The following is a 14,587-nucleotide window of genomic DNA, read 5'->3' as shown; positions in this document are numbered from 1 at the left end:
GTACCCCCGTCTGACAAAAGATAATTATGAGAAATGGTGTCTACGTATGAAAGCCATCCTTGGCTCTCAGGATGTATGGGAAATCGTAGACAGAGGGTATGCAAAACCCGATAATGAGGAAGCTCTGCCCCAAAATGAAAAAGAGGTCTTGGCAAAGACAAGGAAGAAGGATCAACAAGCCCTCACTCTCATCCACCAATGTTTGGATGATGCCATGTTTGAGAAGGTGGCAGATGCTACCACCTCAAAGGAAGCTTGAGAGATTTTACAAAATTCTCTTCAAGGAGTTGACAACGTGAAAAAGGTAAAACTTCAAACTCTAAGGGCTGATTTTGAAGTTTTAAAAATGAAAGAATTCGAATGCATCTCGGATTATTTTTCAAAAGTGAAAGCTGTTGTAAATCAACTAAGAAGATACGGGGAGGACATAGAAGATGTCCGTGTGGTAGAAAAAAGATCCTTCGCACTTTAACACCTAAATTTGATTTTGTGGTGTGTGTTATTGAGGAGTCTAAAGATTTAGACTCTATGATGGTGGAGCAATTGGAAGGTTCTTTACAGGCCCACGAAGAAAAGATCAAAAGGAGACAAGAAGTGCCATTGGAGCAACTTCTTAAAACTCAGTCATCCTTCAAGGATTATGGAGGTGAAACAAGCTATCGAGGAAACGTACGAGGACGAGGCCGAGGTTGAGGAGGTCATGGAAGAGGAAGAAGTAATGGTAACAACTTCAACAATTAAGTTAAAATCCACCAAACATTCAGAGGTCATGGTCGTGGACAAAGAGGAGGAAGAGGACGTGGATACTACCAAGAAAATAATGGACAAAGGTATGACAAATCAAAAATTGAATGTTATAATTGTCATAAATTTGGCCATTACTCTTGGGAATGTCGTAGCAATGTTGAAGAAAAGGCTAACCTTGTTGACGACAAGAAAGAAGAAAATGAGTCAACGTTGTTGATGACACTCAAGGAAGAAGACAGAGATGATTGCAGCTCGTGGTATTTGGACAATGGAGCAAGCAATCATATGTGTGGATGCAAAGAGAAGTTTGTGGAGATCAATAAAACAGTGAGAGGTAATGTGTCCTTTGGAGATACCTCAAAGGTTCAAATCGAAGGGATAGGTACGATTCTGATCTCCTGTAAAGATGGTAGTCACAAGTTAATTCAAGATGTTTATTATGTGCCAAAATTAAAAAGTAATATTTTAAGTTTGGGCCAACTTCTTGAAAAGGAATATGACATCCACATGAAAAATATGCATCTTTGGCTTAGAGATTCAAATGGAATTCTAATTGCTAAAGTGCATATGGCAAAAAATAGATTATTTTCTCTGAATCTTAAAACAATTGATGCAAAGTGTTTGAAGGCTAATGTGCAAGATGATCATGGTGTTGGCACATGCGATTTGGGCACTTAAATTTTGAAGCGCTCAAATCAATGGGAGAAAAGAACATGGTGCATGGGATACCATCAATCAACCATCCAAATCAATTGTGTGAAGCTTGTCTTCTTCGAAAACATGCAAGGAGGAGTTTTCCAAAGGAGGCCATGTCAAGATCAACCAAGCCTCTCCAGCTTGTCCACACTGATGTGTGTGGACCAATCAATCCACCTTCTTTTGGTAAAAGAAAATACTTTCTGCTTTTCATTGATGACTTTAGTAGAAAGACTTGTGTTTATTTATTGAACCAAAAATCTGAAGCTTTTGCTGCTTTTAAAAATTTCAAAGTACTTGTAGAGAAAGAAAGTGGCTATGAAATTAAAGCTCTAAGGTCCGATAGAGGAGGGTAATTTACCTCAAACGAATTTAATAACTTCTGCCAACTTCATGGAATTCGTCGCCCTCTAATGGTACCTTATTCACCTCAACAAAATGGTATTGCAGAGAGAAAGAATCGAACGATTCTAAATATGGCTAGATGTATGTTGAAAGCTAAAAGTATGCCTAAAGAATTTTGGGCCGAAGCTGTTTCTTGTGCAGTTTATTTGAATAACAGGTCTCCAACAAGAAATATTAGAGATCAAACCCCTCAAGAATCATGGAGTGGAAGAAAGCCAAGTGTCAAACACTTAAGAATCTTTGGGAGCATAGCCTATGCTCATGTGCCACATCAAGGGAGAGCAAAGCTTGACGATCGAAGTGTCAAGCATGTGTTTGTTGGCTATGATACGAGTTCAAAAGGCTACAAGCTATACAACCCAAGCAGCGGTAAGGTGGTGGTAAGTCGTGATGTTGAATTTGATGAAGAACTGGCATGGAATTGGGAAGCTGAGGAAGAAACTTCATATGATTTTCTTCCATACTTTGGTGATGAAGAAGAACTGGAGACCGTGGAACCTGTGCAGGACACAAGTCCACCTTCTTCTCCAACAAATGTTGCATCTCCCTCTTCTCAAGAAAGTTCAAATGAACAGCCGCAAAGGACAAGGAGCATTCAAGAGATCTATGATGATACTGAAGAAGTTACTAATTTTGATTTTTTATATTGTCTCTTTGCTAACAGTGAACCAATGAACTTTGATGAAGCTGTTACAGACAAAAGGTGGAGACAAGCCATGGAGGAGGAGATCAAATCAATAGAGAAGAACAACACTTGGGAGTTAACAACTCTTCCCAAGGGTCATCGAGCAATTGGAGTGAAATGGGTATACAAAATAAGGAAGAATGCTGATGGAGATGTGGAGAAATACAAGGCACGACTTGTGGCTAAAGGCTACAAGCAAAGGCAAGGCATTGACTATGAAGAAGTCTATGCACCTGTTGCCCGCATGGAGACGATTCGTTTGCTGATCTCTTTGGCGGCACAAATGAAGTGGAAGATACATCAACTAGATGTCAAATCATCCTTCTTGAATGACTATCTTGAAGAAGAAGTCTATGTTGAACAACCATTGGGCTTCGTGGTCAAAAACCATGAAGATAAAGTGTTGCGGTTGAAGAAATATTTATATGGATTAAAGCAAGCCCCACGAGCATGGAATAGTTGCATCGACAAGTATTTTTAAGACAATGGGTTTACTCGTTGTCTCCATGAATATGCTCTTTACCTTAAAGTTCATACTAATGGAGATATCTTACTTGTTTGTCTTTATGTTGATGATCTTATTTTCACGGGTAATAACCCAAGTTTGTTTGAAGCTTTCAAGAAAGATATGTCCCGTTAGTTTGAGATGACAGATGTAGGGCTCATGTCATACTACTTGGGCCTAGAAGTGAAACAGATGGAGGATGGAATTTTTATCTCTCAAGAAAGCTATACAAAGGAGATATTGAAGAAGTTCAACATGCTCGATTGCAACCCCGTGAACACACCGATGGAAAGTGGGACAAAATTGTCCAAGTTTGATAAAGGAGAAAAAGTGGATCCCACATTCTTCAAAAGTCTTGTGGGAAGTTTGAGGTACTTGACTTGTACCAGGCCAGATATACTCTTTGCAGTTGGAGTAGTTAGCCGGTTCATGGAGGCTTCTACCTCTACTCACTTGAAGGTCACTAGAAGAATTCTTCGCTACCTAAAAGGTACGATTGACTTTGGGCTATTTTATTCTTCTTCAAGTGATTTCAGTCTTATGGGAGTTTGTGATAGTGATTATGCGGGAGATATTGATGATAGAAAAAGTACAACTGGTTTTGTATTTTTCTTGCGTGATTCTGTTATTTCTTGGAGTTCAAAGAAACAGTCCATTGTTACTCTCTCGACTTGTGAAGCCGAATATATAGCAGCAACATCATGTACCTGTCATGCTATTTGGCTAAGGAGATTATTGAAGGAGCTCAATTTGCCACAAATGGAAGCTACAGAGATTTGTATTGATAACAAATCAGCGCAGGCACTCGCAAAGAATCCAGTGTATCATGATCGAAGCAAGCATATAGATACAAGGTATCACTTCATCAGAGAATGCATTGCGAAGAAATAAGTCGAGCTCAAATATGTGAAGTCTCATGATCAAGTTGCAGATATCTTCAAAAGCCTCTCAAGTTTGAAGATTTTCAGAGATTGAGAACAAGACTTGGACTGAAGAAGAAAAATCAAAATTAAGGGAGAGATTTGTGAGGTCCACACCTCATCAACCAAAAGAAGAAGATTAAAAAAATTGGACAAAATAGGCTGCTTAAATGCATATGCGCGGCTGAAGATTTCAATTTGCAATTTGCAATGCAATAAGTCAAATTTGTGTTGCTAAGTGGTTGTCAAATTTGACTATAAATAAAGATGATTCCCTCTCAGTTAAGACACACCAAAAATAAGAGAGAAACAATAGAAGTTAGAGAGAGTAATCCACAGATTGTTGTCTGTGAGATAACTAGTGAGTGGTAGTAATATTGTAGTGAGGTGTTTTATATAAAGAGTGTTATTTCTTTCAAATTTGTAGTAGTCTCTTGACACTACTGAGTTGTAATATTATAGTGGTAATATTGCTACACTCGGATATTGTATTTTATCCCGCTAAAATATTTGGTGTCATTGTTACTCTCATGTGTTATTATTATTTGCTGTGGATATTATTCCTGGGCGGGATTATTTATTTTATCCCAACAATATGATATTAGAGCCATGGAAAATAATGGTCCGCTATCTTTTTAGTACCCCCGTCTGACAAAAGATAATTATGAGAAATGGTGTCTACGTATGAAAGCCATCCTTGGCTCTCAAGATGTATGGGAAATCGTAGACAGAGGGTATGTAAAACCCGATAATGAGGAAGCTTTGCCCCAAAATGAAAAAGAGGTCTTGGCAAAGACAAGGAAGAAGGATCAACAAGCCCTCACGCTCATCCACCAATGTTTGGATGATGCCATGTTTGAGAAGGTGGCAGATGCTACCACCTCAAAGGAAGCTTGAGAGATTTTACAAAATTCTCTTCAAGGAGTTGACAAGGTGAAAAAGGTTAAACTTCAAACTCTAAGGGCTGATTTTGAAGTTTTAAAAATTAAAGAATTCGAATGCATCTCGGATTATTTTGAAAAGTGAAAGCTGTTGTAAATCAACTAAGAAGATACGGGGAGGACATAGAAGATGTCTGTGTGGTAGAAAAGATCCTTCGCACTTTAATACCTAAATTTGATTTTGTGGTGTGTGCTATTGAGGAGTCTAAAGATTTAGACTCTATGATGGTGGAGTAATTGGAAGGTTCTTTACAGGCCCACGAAGAAAAGATCAAAAGGAGACAAGAAGTGCCATTGGAGCAATTTCTTAAAACTCAGGCATCCTTCAAGGATTATGGAGGTGAAACAAGCTATCAAGGAAATGGACGAGGCCGAGGCCGAGGTAGAGGAGGTCATGGAAGAGGAAGAAGTAATGGTAACAACTTCAACAATAAAGTTAAAATCCACCAAACATTCAGAGGTCGTGGTCGTGGACAAAGAGGAGGAAGAGGACGTGGATACTACCAAGAAAATAATGGACAAAGGTATGACAAATCAAAAATTGAATGTTATAATTGTCATAAATTTGGCCATTACTCTTGGGAATGTCGTAGCAATGTTGAAGAAAAGGCTAACCCTGTTGATGACAAGAAAGAAGAAAATAAGTCAACGTTGTTGATGGCACTCAAGGAAGAAGACAGAGATGATTGCAGCTCGTGGTATTTGGACAATGGAGCAAGCAATCATATGTGTGGATGCAAAGAGAAGTTTGTGGAGATCAATAAAACAGTGAGAGGTAATGTGTCCTTTGGAGATACCTCAAAGGTTCAAATCGAAGGGATAGGTACGATTCTGATCTCCTGTAAAGATGGTAGTCACAAGTTAATTCAAGATGTTTATTATGTGCCAAAATTAAAAAGTAATATTTTAAGTTTGGGCCAACTTCTTGAAAAGGAATATGACATCCACATGAAAAATATGCATCTTTGGCTTAGAGATTCAAGTGGAATTCTAATTGCTAAAGTGCATATGGCAAAGAATAGATTGTTTTCTCTGAATCTTAAAACAATTGATGCAAAGTGTTTGAAGGCTAATGTGCAAGATGAATCATGGTGTTGGCACATGCGATTTGGGCACTTAAATTTTGAAGCGCTCAAATCAATGGGAGAAAAGAACATGGTGCATGGGATACCATCAATTAACCATCCCAATCAATTGTGTGAAGCTTGTCTTCTTGGAAAACATGCAAGGAGGAGTTTTCCAAAGGAGGCCATGTCAAGATCAACCAAGCCGCTCCAGCTTGTCCACACTGATGTGTGTGGACCAATCAATCCACCTTCTTTTGGTAAAAGAAAATACTTTCTGCTTTTCATTGATGACTTTAGTAGAAAGACTTGTGTTTATTTCTTGAACCAAAAATCTGAAGCTTTTGCTGCTTTTAAAAATTTCAAAGTACTTGTAGAGAAAGAAAGTGGCTATGAAATTAAAGCTCTAAGGTCCGATAGAGGAGGGGAATTTACCTCAAACGAATTTAATGACTTCTGTCAACTTCATGGAATTCGTCGCCCTCTAACGGTACCTTATTCACCTCAACAAAATGGTGTTGCAGAGAGAAAGAATCGAACGATTCTTAATATGGCTAGATGTATGTTGAAAGCTAAAAGTATGCCTAAGGAATTTTGGGCCGAAGCTGTTTCTTGTGCAGTTTATTTGAATAACAGGTCTCCAACAAGAAATATTAGAGATCAAACCCCTCAAGAAGCATGGATTGGAAGAAATCCAAGTGTCAAGCACGTAAGAATCTTTGGGAGCATTGCCTATGCTCATGTGCCACATCAAGGGAGAGCAAAGCTTGACGATCGAAGTGTCAAGCATGTGTTTGTTGGCTATGATACGAGTTCAAAAGGCTACAAGCTATACAACCAAAGCAACGGTAAGGTGGTGGTAAGTCGTGATGTTGAATTTGATGAAGAACTGGCATGGAATTGGGAAGCTGAGGAAGAAACTTCATACGATTTTCTTCTATACTTTGGTGATGAAGAAGAACCGGAGACCGTGGAACCTATGCAGGACACAAGTCCACCTTCTTCTCCAACAAATGTTGCATCTCCCTCTTCTCAAGAAAGTTCAAATGAACAGCCGCAAAGGACAAGGAGCATTCAAGAGATCTATGATGATACTGAAGAAGTTACTAATTTTGATTTTTTATATTGTCTCTTTGCTGACAGTGAACCAATGAACTTTGATGAAGCTGTTACAGACAAAAGGTGGAGACAAGTCATGGAGGAGGAGATCAAGTCAATAGAGAAGAACAACACTTGGGAGTTAACAACTCTTCCCAAGGGTCATCGAGCAATTGGAGTGAAATGGGTATGCAAAATAAAGAAGAATGCTGATGGAGATGTGGAGAAATACAAGGCACGACTTGTGGCTAAAGGCTACAAGCAAAGGCAAGGCATTGACTATGAAGAAGTCTATGCACCTGTTACCCGCATGGAGACGATTCGTTTGCTGATCTCTTTGGCGGCACAAATGAAATGGATGATACATCAACTAGATGTCAAGTCAGCCTTCTTGAATGACTATCTTGAAGAAGAAGTCTATGTTGAACAACCATTGGGCTTCGTGGTCAAAAACCATGAAGATAAAGTGTTGCGGTTGAAGAAAGCTTTATATGGATTAAAGCAAGCCCCACGAGCATGGAATAGTTGCATCGACAAGTATTTTTAAGACAATGGGTTTACTCGTTGTCTCCATGAATATGCTCTTTACCTTAAAGTTCATACTAATGGAGATATCTTACTTGTTTGTCTTTATGTTGATGATTTTATTTTCACGGGTAATAACCCAAGTTTGTTTGAAGCTTTCAAGAAAGATATGTCCCGTTAGTTCGAGATGACAGATGTAGGGCTCATGTCATACTACTTGGGCCTAGAAGTGAAACAGATGGATGATGGAATTTTTATCTCTCAAGAAAGCTATACAAAGGAGATATTGAAGAAGTTCAACATGCTCGATTGCAACCCCGTGAACACACCGATGGAAAGTGGGACAAAATTGTCCAAGTTTGATGAAGGAGAAAAAGTGGATCCCACATTCTTCAAAAGTCTTGTGGGAAGTTTGAGGTACTTGACTTGTACCAGGCCAGATATACTCTTTGCAGTTGGAGTAGTTAGCCGGTTCATGGAGGCTCCTACCTCTACTCACTTGAAGGTCACTAGAAGAATTCTTCGCTACCTAAAAGGTACGATTGACTTTGGGCTATTTTATTCTTCTTCTAGTGATTTCAGTCTTATGGGAGTTTGTGATAGTGATTATGCGGGAGATGTTGATGATAGAAAAAGTACAACTGATTTTGTATTTTTCTTGGGTGTTTCTGTTATTTCTTGGAGTTCAAAGAAACAGTCCATTGTTACTCTCTCGACTTGTGAAGTCGAATATATAGCAGCAACATCATGTACCTGTCATGCTATTTGGCTAAGGAGATTATTGAAGGAGCTCAATTTGCCACAAATGGAAGCTACAGAGATTTGTATTGATAACAAATCAGCGCAGGCACTCGCAAAGAATCCAGTGTATCATGATCGAAGCAAGCATATAGATACAAGGTATCACTTCATCAGAGAATGCATTGCGAAGAAAGAAGTCGAGCTCAAATATGTGAAGTCTCGTGATCAAGTTGCAGATATCTTCACAAAGCCTCTCAAGTTTGAAGATTTTCAGAGATTGAGAACAAGACTTGGACTGAAGAAGAAAAATCAAAATTAAGGGAGAGATTTGTGAGGTCCACACCTCATCAACCAAAAGAAGAAGATAAAAAAAATTGGTCAAAATAGGCTGCTTGAATGCATATGGGCGGCTGAAGATTTCAATTTGCAATTTGCAATGCAATAAGTCAAATTTGTGTTGCTAAGTGGTTGTCAAATTTGCCTATAAATAAAGATGATTCCCTCTCAGTTAAGACACACCAAAAATAAGAGAGAAACAATAGAAGTTAGAGAGAGTAATCTATAGATTGTTGTCTGTGAGATAACTAGTGAGTGGTAGTAATACTGTAGTGAGGTGTTTTATATAAAGAGTGTTATTTCTTTCAAAGTTGTAGTAGTCTCTTGACACTACTGAGTTGTAATATTATAGTGGTAATATTGCTACACTCGGTTATTGTATTTTATCCCGCTAAAATATTTGGTGTCATTGTTACTCTCTTGTGTTATTATTATTTGCTATGGATATTATTCCTGGTCGGGATTATTTATTTTATCCCAACATTACTCCCATCTTGAGACATCTTCAATAGCAGATTCATGTGCGTTCTGGCTATTATATGTTTCATTAGGAAAATCGATTTGAATATTCAGTTGAGGTGGTACACTGCTCGGATGTTTCTGGTTTATAACAGACGATTCAACTGCTTTATTAACTTAAAGAATGAGCAGTTGCCATTGGAGGCTATCTATGGACTTTTAAGAATGCATCAGTTGTTTACTGAAAACTTGATTTAATACTTTTTGGAATGAGGTTTTGTTTAATGGTTAATGAACTTTGCTGGTGTATTGGATTATACATGGCAAAATTTCAGATATATTATGATAGAGACAGATAACAAATTAAGAAGAAATTACTAATTCCAGATTTCAGAAGGACTAAATCATCCCGATCACAGGAAACACAAAAGTTGACTGAAAAAACATAGGAGTAATAATTAATGTTCATTTCAAACTCATATTGTAAGGATATATCTATTACTAATAATAAGGGATACTAAAACTGATTTGGCTTACAACTTGCAGACCTAGATCATGCTGTGTTCCGCCGACATATGTATATAGATAGAAGTACTCTTGATTCATTCAGACCTGCATTGCATTTACAACTTACTGAGTTGTACATTGAAAATTTTAATTTCGATATCATTGTTGCTAAATAGAAGAAAGAAAAAAAAAAGATATGTGTTCTGAGTCTATTACCATTGGAACTCCAAGCTAATCTGATCAGCCCATTCTCTTTTAGTTGGTTCGAGGATCTTAAAACCTTCCAATAAATGGCGCCACCACATGTAATTACTACATTTACGACACTTGGTGCATTTCTTTTCCCGGCTTTTTAGTTCGTCCAATAGGACCTACAAATTCATAAGTACAGTGCAACATGAAAAAAGAGAAGTGAAGGTTAAAAAATATTAGGGTGAAGATTAATGAAGTCATAACGATTCAAAATACCTGTGTAAAGTTTTTAATTTGGGCCTCTGTACTCATCACTCGCACTAGCAAGGTTTGTGGATGGTAGTAACTAAACAATTCATCGATTAGAGATTCATATCTTGGTACCCGTGAAAAGAATATCGCCAAATTTATGTGTTTGATACAAAGTGGTTGAGTATTGCTTCCAAGATTGCCTGAATGCAGAGGCGGATCTAGAAATTCGGGATGATGGGTGCACCATTACATTCAAGATTAACATTTAGTTTGATAATATAAAAGTTTACAATCACAACAACTTACCGAGCAAAAAAATAATTAGTTACATTATCACAAAAACAATATTATCAATTTACAATTGTACGCGACGAGTTTTCATACTTTGAAAACGATCAATAATAGCATCATTACTTACAGTTGCAAATACCTTACGCTCTATATTGCAAACTAAACAACCATTCAAAAACTCTTCATTAATGCTATTACGTAGATCACTTTTTATGAGCTTCATTGAGGAGAATGCCCTTTTCACGCTTGCAGTAGCAACAGGTAGAATCAAAGTCAACTTCACAAGTAAATAAATATGACACCAAGTTTGATCCAATTTCGTCTCTGCCATCACTATAGCAAGATCCTTCATTCCCTTCAAGTTGATAAATTTGCTATGAGGCATTCGAGCATAGACAATGAAACTATCAAGCTGAAAGCTGAGATCTCGAAGCTTGTTGTCATCAAACTCATTTGGATAATACTCGGCCAACTTCATTATTCTGTCTTTGTCATAATTAACAAATGAATCAATCGGATTCAAACAAGCCATACCAAGGAGTAAGTCACTAGTCACTACATCAAAACGACTATTTAACTCATGAAGCTGCAAATCAATAGCTGCATAAAATATTTCCACACTAAAGTGATGTGAATATGAAAATCCCAACCTTTTTCGTTTCGATCTTGGATAGTCTTCATCCATTTTGGGGATCATAATATCATGTTTACCACAGAACGAGTAAACTTCATTCATTAAGAACTCGAATTCACTTTCTCTCATAGTCTGCAATCTTATCTTTGCAAGGTCAAGCAACCTCATAGTATTGACTATGTCTTGATATTTCTTTTGTAAAGCTTTGTTCAATTCATTTGTAAAAAGCAACATCTTGAACATCAAGTGCAATAAAAACACAAACTCAAATTTTTGAATATTACCCAAAAGATTTTTTACTGCAAATCAATCAAGAGAAAGAAGACTATCTTGTTGCATATCATTAAGCACGTTAACAATTGAAGAAAATATAATCAAGAAATTTTCCAAGGTCTTAAAATGCGAACCCCAACGAGTATCACCCAGTCGTTGGAGCCCACGTTCTTGATTCAATCATTGGCCGGTAAGTATTTCTCCAGACTTAAGTAATTCTTCCAACTTCTCTACTTGGTGTTGTCGAAGTATTTCCCTGCATTTAAAAGATGCTCCAATAGTATTCAATGTGTTAGTGACAACATCAAAAAAAATATTCACATCTGGATGCTTTTTAGAAAGAGCTACAAGTGTTAATTGCAACTGATGGGCAAAACAATGAACAAAATAGGCAGATGGAACATCTTGTAAAATCAATGACTTTAGGCCATTTATTCTTCCTTGCATATTACTAGCTCCATCGTAACCTTGTCCACGTAGCTTGGATGAGCTTAAAGAGTGATCCAAAAGCAAATCATAAATTGTTTTCTGTGATGATAGTGCAGATGTATCATTCACATGGACAATACCCAAAAAGCGCTCAATCACCTCCTCTCTTTTGTTAACATATCGTTTAACAAGGGCCATTTGCTCTTTATGTGAGATGTCCTTTGATTCATCAACCAATATCCCAAAAAAGTCATCATTCAAATCTTGGATAATAGCTTTAATTATTTCTTTAGCACAAGCATCCACAATATCCTTTTGAATTGCTGGACAAATCATCATATCATTTTTTGGAGCTTTATGTAATATTACCTTTCCCACATCTAAATGCTTATCCCCATGAAATTCCAAAAGTTCAAGAAAAAGACCTTTGTATTCGAAATCTTCACTTTCATTATGACCACGAAATGACAATCCATTTCTCAAGAGAAATCTTACCACATCAACCAAGGCATTTAAACGTATCCGATGATCACTTTTTACTTTCTCACTTTGCTTGTGAAAAGAAGATTGAATCGATTGTTATTGATTTATCAAATCTTGCATCCTATTAAAACATTTGTGATGGATACTACTTACTTCCCCGACATGTGTTCTAAGTCTTTCCGTACCCTTGTTTCAACCTTTAAAACCATCATTTGTAAATGCATCTCCCGCATTACCGCGACTTTCAAGTTCATTCTTAAATAAATAACAACACAAACAAAATGCAGCATCACTTTTTATGCTATATTCCAACCATTGAGAATATGGACCCTTAAACCAATCGGGATTAAATTGACGCATTTTGTTCCCAAATTTAGTTTTAGGGAAAGCATGGCCACTCGGTTGACAAGCCCCTTTTTGAATATAATGTCTCCTCACTTCATCTCGGATATTAGGGGCATACTGAAGAATTAGTATTCTTTCTTTGAGATCATGATTGGGAGATCCTAGCTCAAGAACACTATCAACATTTGAAGGAGGGGATAAGATTGTCCCTCTTTGGATTTCAGGAGCTATTCGAACTAACAGAAGGTCGACTACTACTATTGGAACTTGATTGGCCAATGTTTGACCTGATCACAAATTTATCCATTTTGATGTTCCTACAAATTCAAATATCTACCATCATCAAAATTCAAATTCATAATAAAACTAAGGGAATCACACTTTTAAATTCATAATAAACAAGAGGAATCACACCCCTTCTGTATTCAAGAAAATAAGGGAATCACACCCTTTCAAACATAATAAAATAGAGGAATCACACCCCTTTCAAGTTCAATTAAAATAAAATGAAAACTTACCAGTTCTTCTGCAACTTTTGATAATTTTATCTTTGAGATCAAATAGAAATGCTTGCTCACAGCTGCGTTAAGTTCCTACAGAGAAGGCTTCCATCAGTTAATTCTTGGTGACAGTGAGTACATCATGCAAATCAAGCAGTCCAATCTACTGAGTCGACTATTTTAAACTACAATTCTAAGGCATTTGTTCTTTGTCCTTAGTTTATTCATGCGATGCATGTTATTCTGAACAAGCAGCGGGAAAGGTTTTGGTTCCTACTCTGCTCGATGGGCAAATTTTTGAATCTACATTTACTTCTTTTTATTCGAATATGTTCAGAGGCAGATTTACTGTGAAAAATGTGGTTCACGTGAACCCATGGTCCCTCGGTTAAAATACGTATATGATGTACATAATTTGCAAAAAAGTAGTTATATATATTTGCTGGCACCCATGGTTAAAAAGGGTGAAGTGGTGCATTGGTTTTGCCTTCTTATTCCTAAAAGCCTAAGGGCAAGGGATCGAATCCCTGCTTGGCTTTTGGTTATTTTATTTGTTTTTCTTAAATCTTTTTTTTTTCTCTTTCTATTTATTTATTCTAACGCAACCTTTCATATATCCTATTAGATATATCAGTGCCCAACTTCTACACAAAGATGACAATCCACACGGTTCCCCAATTCCCAAATATCAAAATTATTCCCTAATTCCTAATCTCAATTTATCCCAAAAGCCAAAAGGTAATACGTTAAAAAGAATAAGCAAAACCCTAGTTCCTATTTTGATTTGTTCTTGTTTCTTGTTCTAAAAGCTAAAGCTAATCTTGACATCTTGTCTCCATTTACTCTCTAACTTCTTGTGCAATGCTATTTTCCAATTCCTCCAAGGTAAGGTCCAATCTTTTTCTAAACTAGTTAATAAGTTTTCTTGTAGGTTTATTCCGATTTTGGGATTTTTTTTTCTTGTAACTACTGAATGAAGGAGATTTTTTCTGATTTAGATTTATTTTGATAACTTTTCTTGAGCTAATCCTTTTTGATTGATAATTTGATATTGAATTACCAGCCCACTTCGATTGTAGTAACCGGAAATCAGACAGTTTAGCATTTGCCAAGGTGTTGGTTAACATATTCGAACAAAAAGAAGTAAATGTAGATTCAAAGATTTGTCCATCGAGCAGAGTAGGAACCAAAACATTTCCCGCTGCTGGTTCAGAATAACATGCATCGCATGAATAAACTAAGGACAAAGAACAAATGCCTTAGAATTGTAGTTTAAAATAGTCGACTCAGTAGATTGGACTGCTTGATTTGCATGATGTACTCATTGTCACCAAGAATTAACTGATGGAAGCCTTCTCTGTAGGAACTTAACGCAGCAGTGGGCAAGCATTTCCATTTGATCTCAAAGATAAAATTATCAAAAGTTGCAGAAGAACTGGTAAGTTTTCATTTTATTTTAATTGAACTTGAAAGGGGTGTGATTCCTCTATTTTATTATGTTTGAAAGGGTGTGATTCCCTTATTTTCTTGAATACAGAAGGGGTGTGATTCCTCTTGTT

The 14,587-nt window shown here is 37.0% G+C and overlaps 4 protein-coding genes across 4 annotated transcripts; 2 read left to right on the top strand and 2 right to left on the bottom strand.

The window, feature by feature from the left end:
• Positions 1–3,179: 3,179 nt before the first annotated feature.
• LOC138880019 (secreted RxLR effector protein 161-like) lies at positions 3,180–3,929 on the top strand. The gene has a single exon (XM_070159671.1). It carries the CDS (start codon positions 3,180–3,182, stop codon positions 3,927–3,929), a length of 750 nt encoding a protein of 249 aa, XP_070015772.1.
• A 3,844-nt stretch (positions 3,930–7,773) lies between these two features.
• Positions 7,774–8,646, top strand: LOC138880018 (uncharacterized mitochondrial protein AtMg00810-like). The gene has a single exon (XM_070159670.1). It carries the CDS (start codon positions 7,774–7,776, stop codon positions 8,644–8,646), a length of 873 nt encoding a protein of 290 aa, XP_070015771.1.
• A 1,078-nt stretch (positions 8,647–9,724) lies between these two features.
• On the bottom strand, positions 9,725–11,232 carry LOC104249873 (uncharacterized). The gene is made up of 3 exons (XM_009806384.2): positions 10,492–11,232; positions 9,846–10,000; positions 9,725–9,734 (listed from the first exon to the last, which is right to left on the bottom strand). Exons 1-3 carry the CDS (start codon positions 11,230–11,232, stop codon positions 9,725–9,727), a joined length of 906 nt encoding a protein of 301 aa, XP_009804686.2.
• A 219-nt stretch (positions 11,233–11,451) lies between these two features.
• On the bottom strand, positions 11,452–12,416 carry LOC104249874 (uncharacterized). The gene is made up of 2 exons (XM_009806385.2): positions 12,369–12,416; positions 11,452–12,252 (listed from the first exon to the last, which is right to left on the bottom strand). Exons 1-2 carry the CDS (start codon positions 12,414–12,416, stop codon positions 11,452–11,454), a joined length of 849 nt encoding a protein of 282 aa, XP_009804687.2.
• Positions 12,417–14,587: the final 2,171 nt, after the last annotated feature.

The sequence above is a fragment of the Nicotiana sylvestris genome, chromosome 10 (genome assembly GCF_000393655.2).
Source record: "Nicotiana sylvestris chromosome 10, ASM39365v2, whole genome shotgun sequence".
Classification (NCBI taxonomy): Eukaryota; Viridiplantae; Streptophyta; class Magnoliopsida; order Solanales; family Solanaceae; genus Nicotiana; species Nicotiana sylvestris.
Note: the sequence above shows the minus strand (reverse complement) of the source record. Positions and strands in the feature narration are given on the sequence as shown.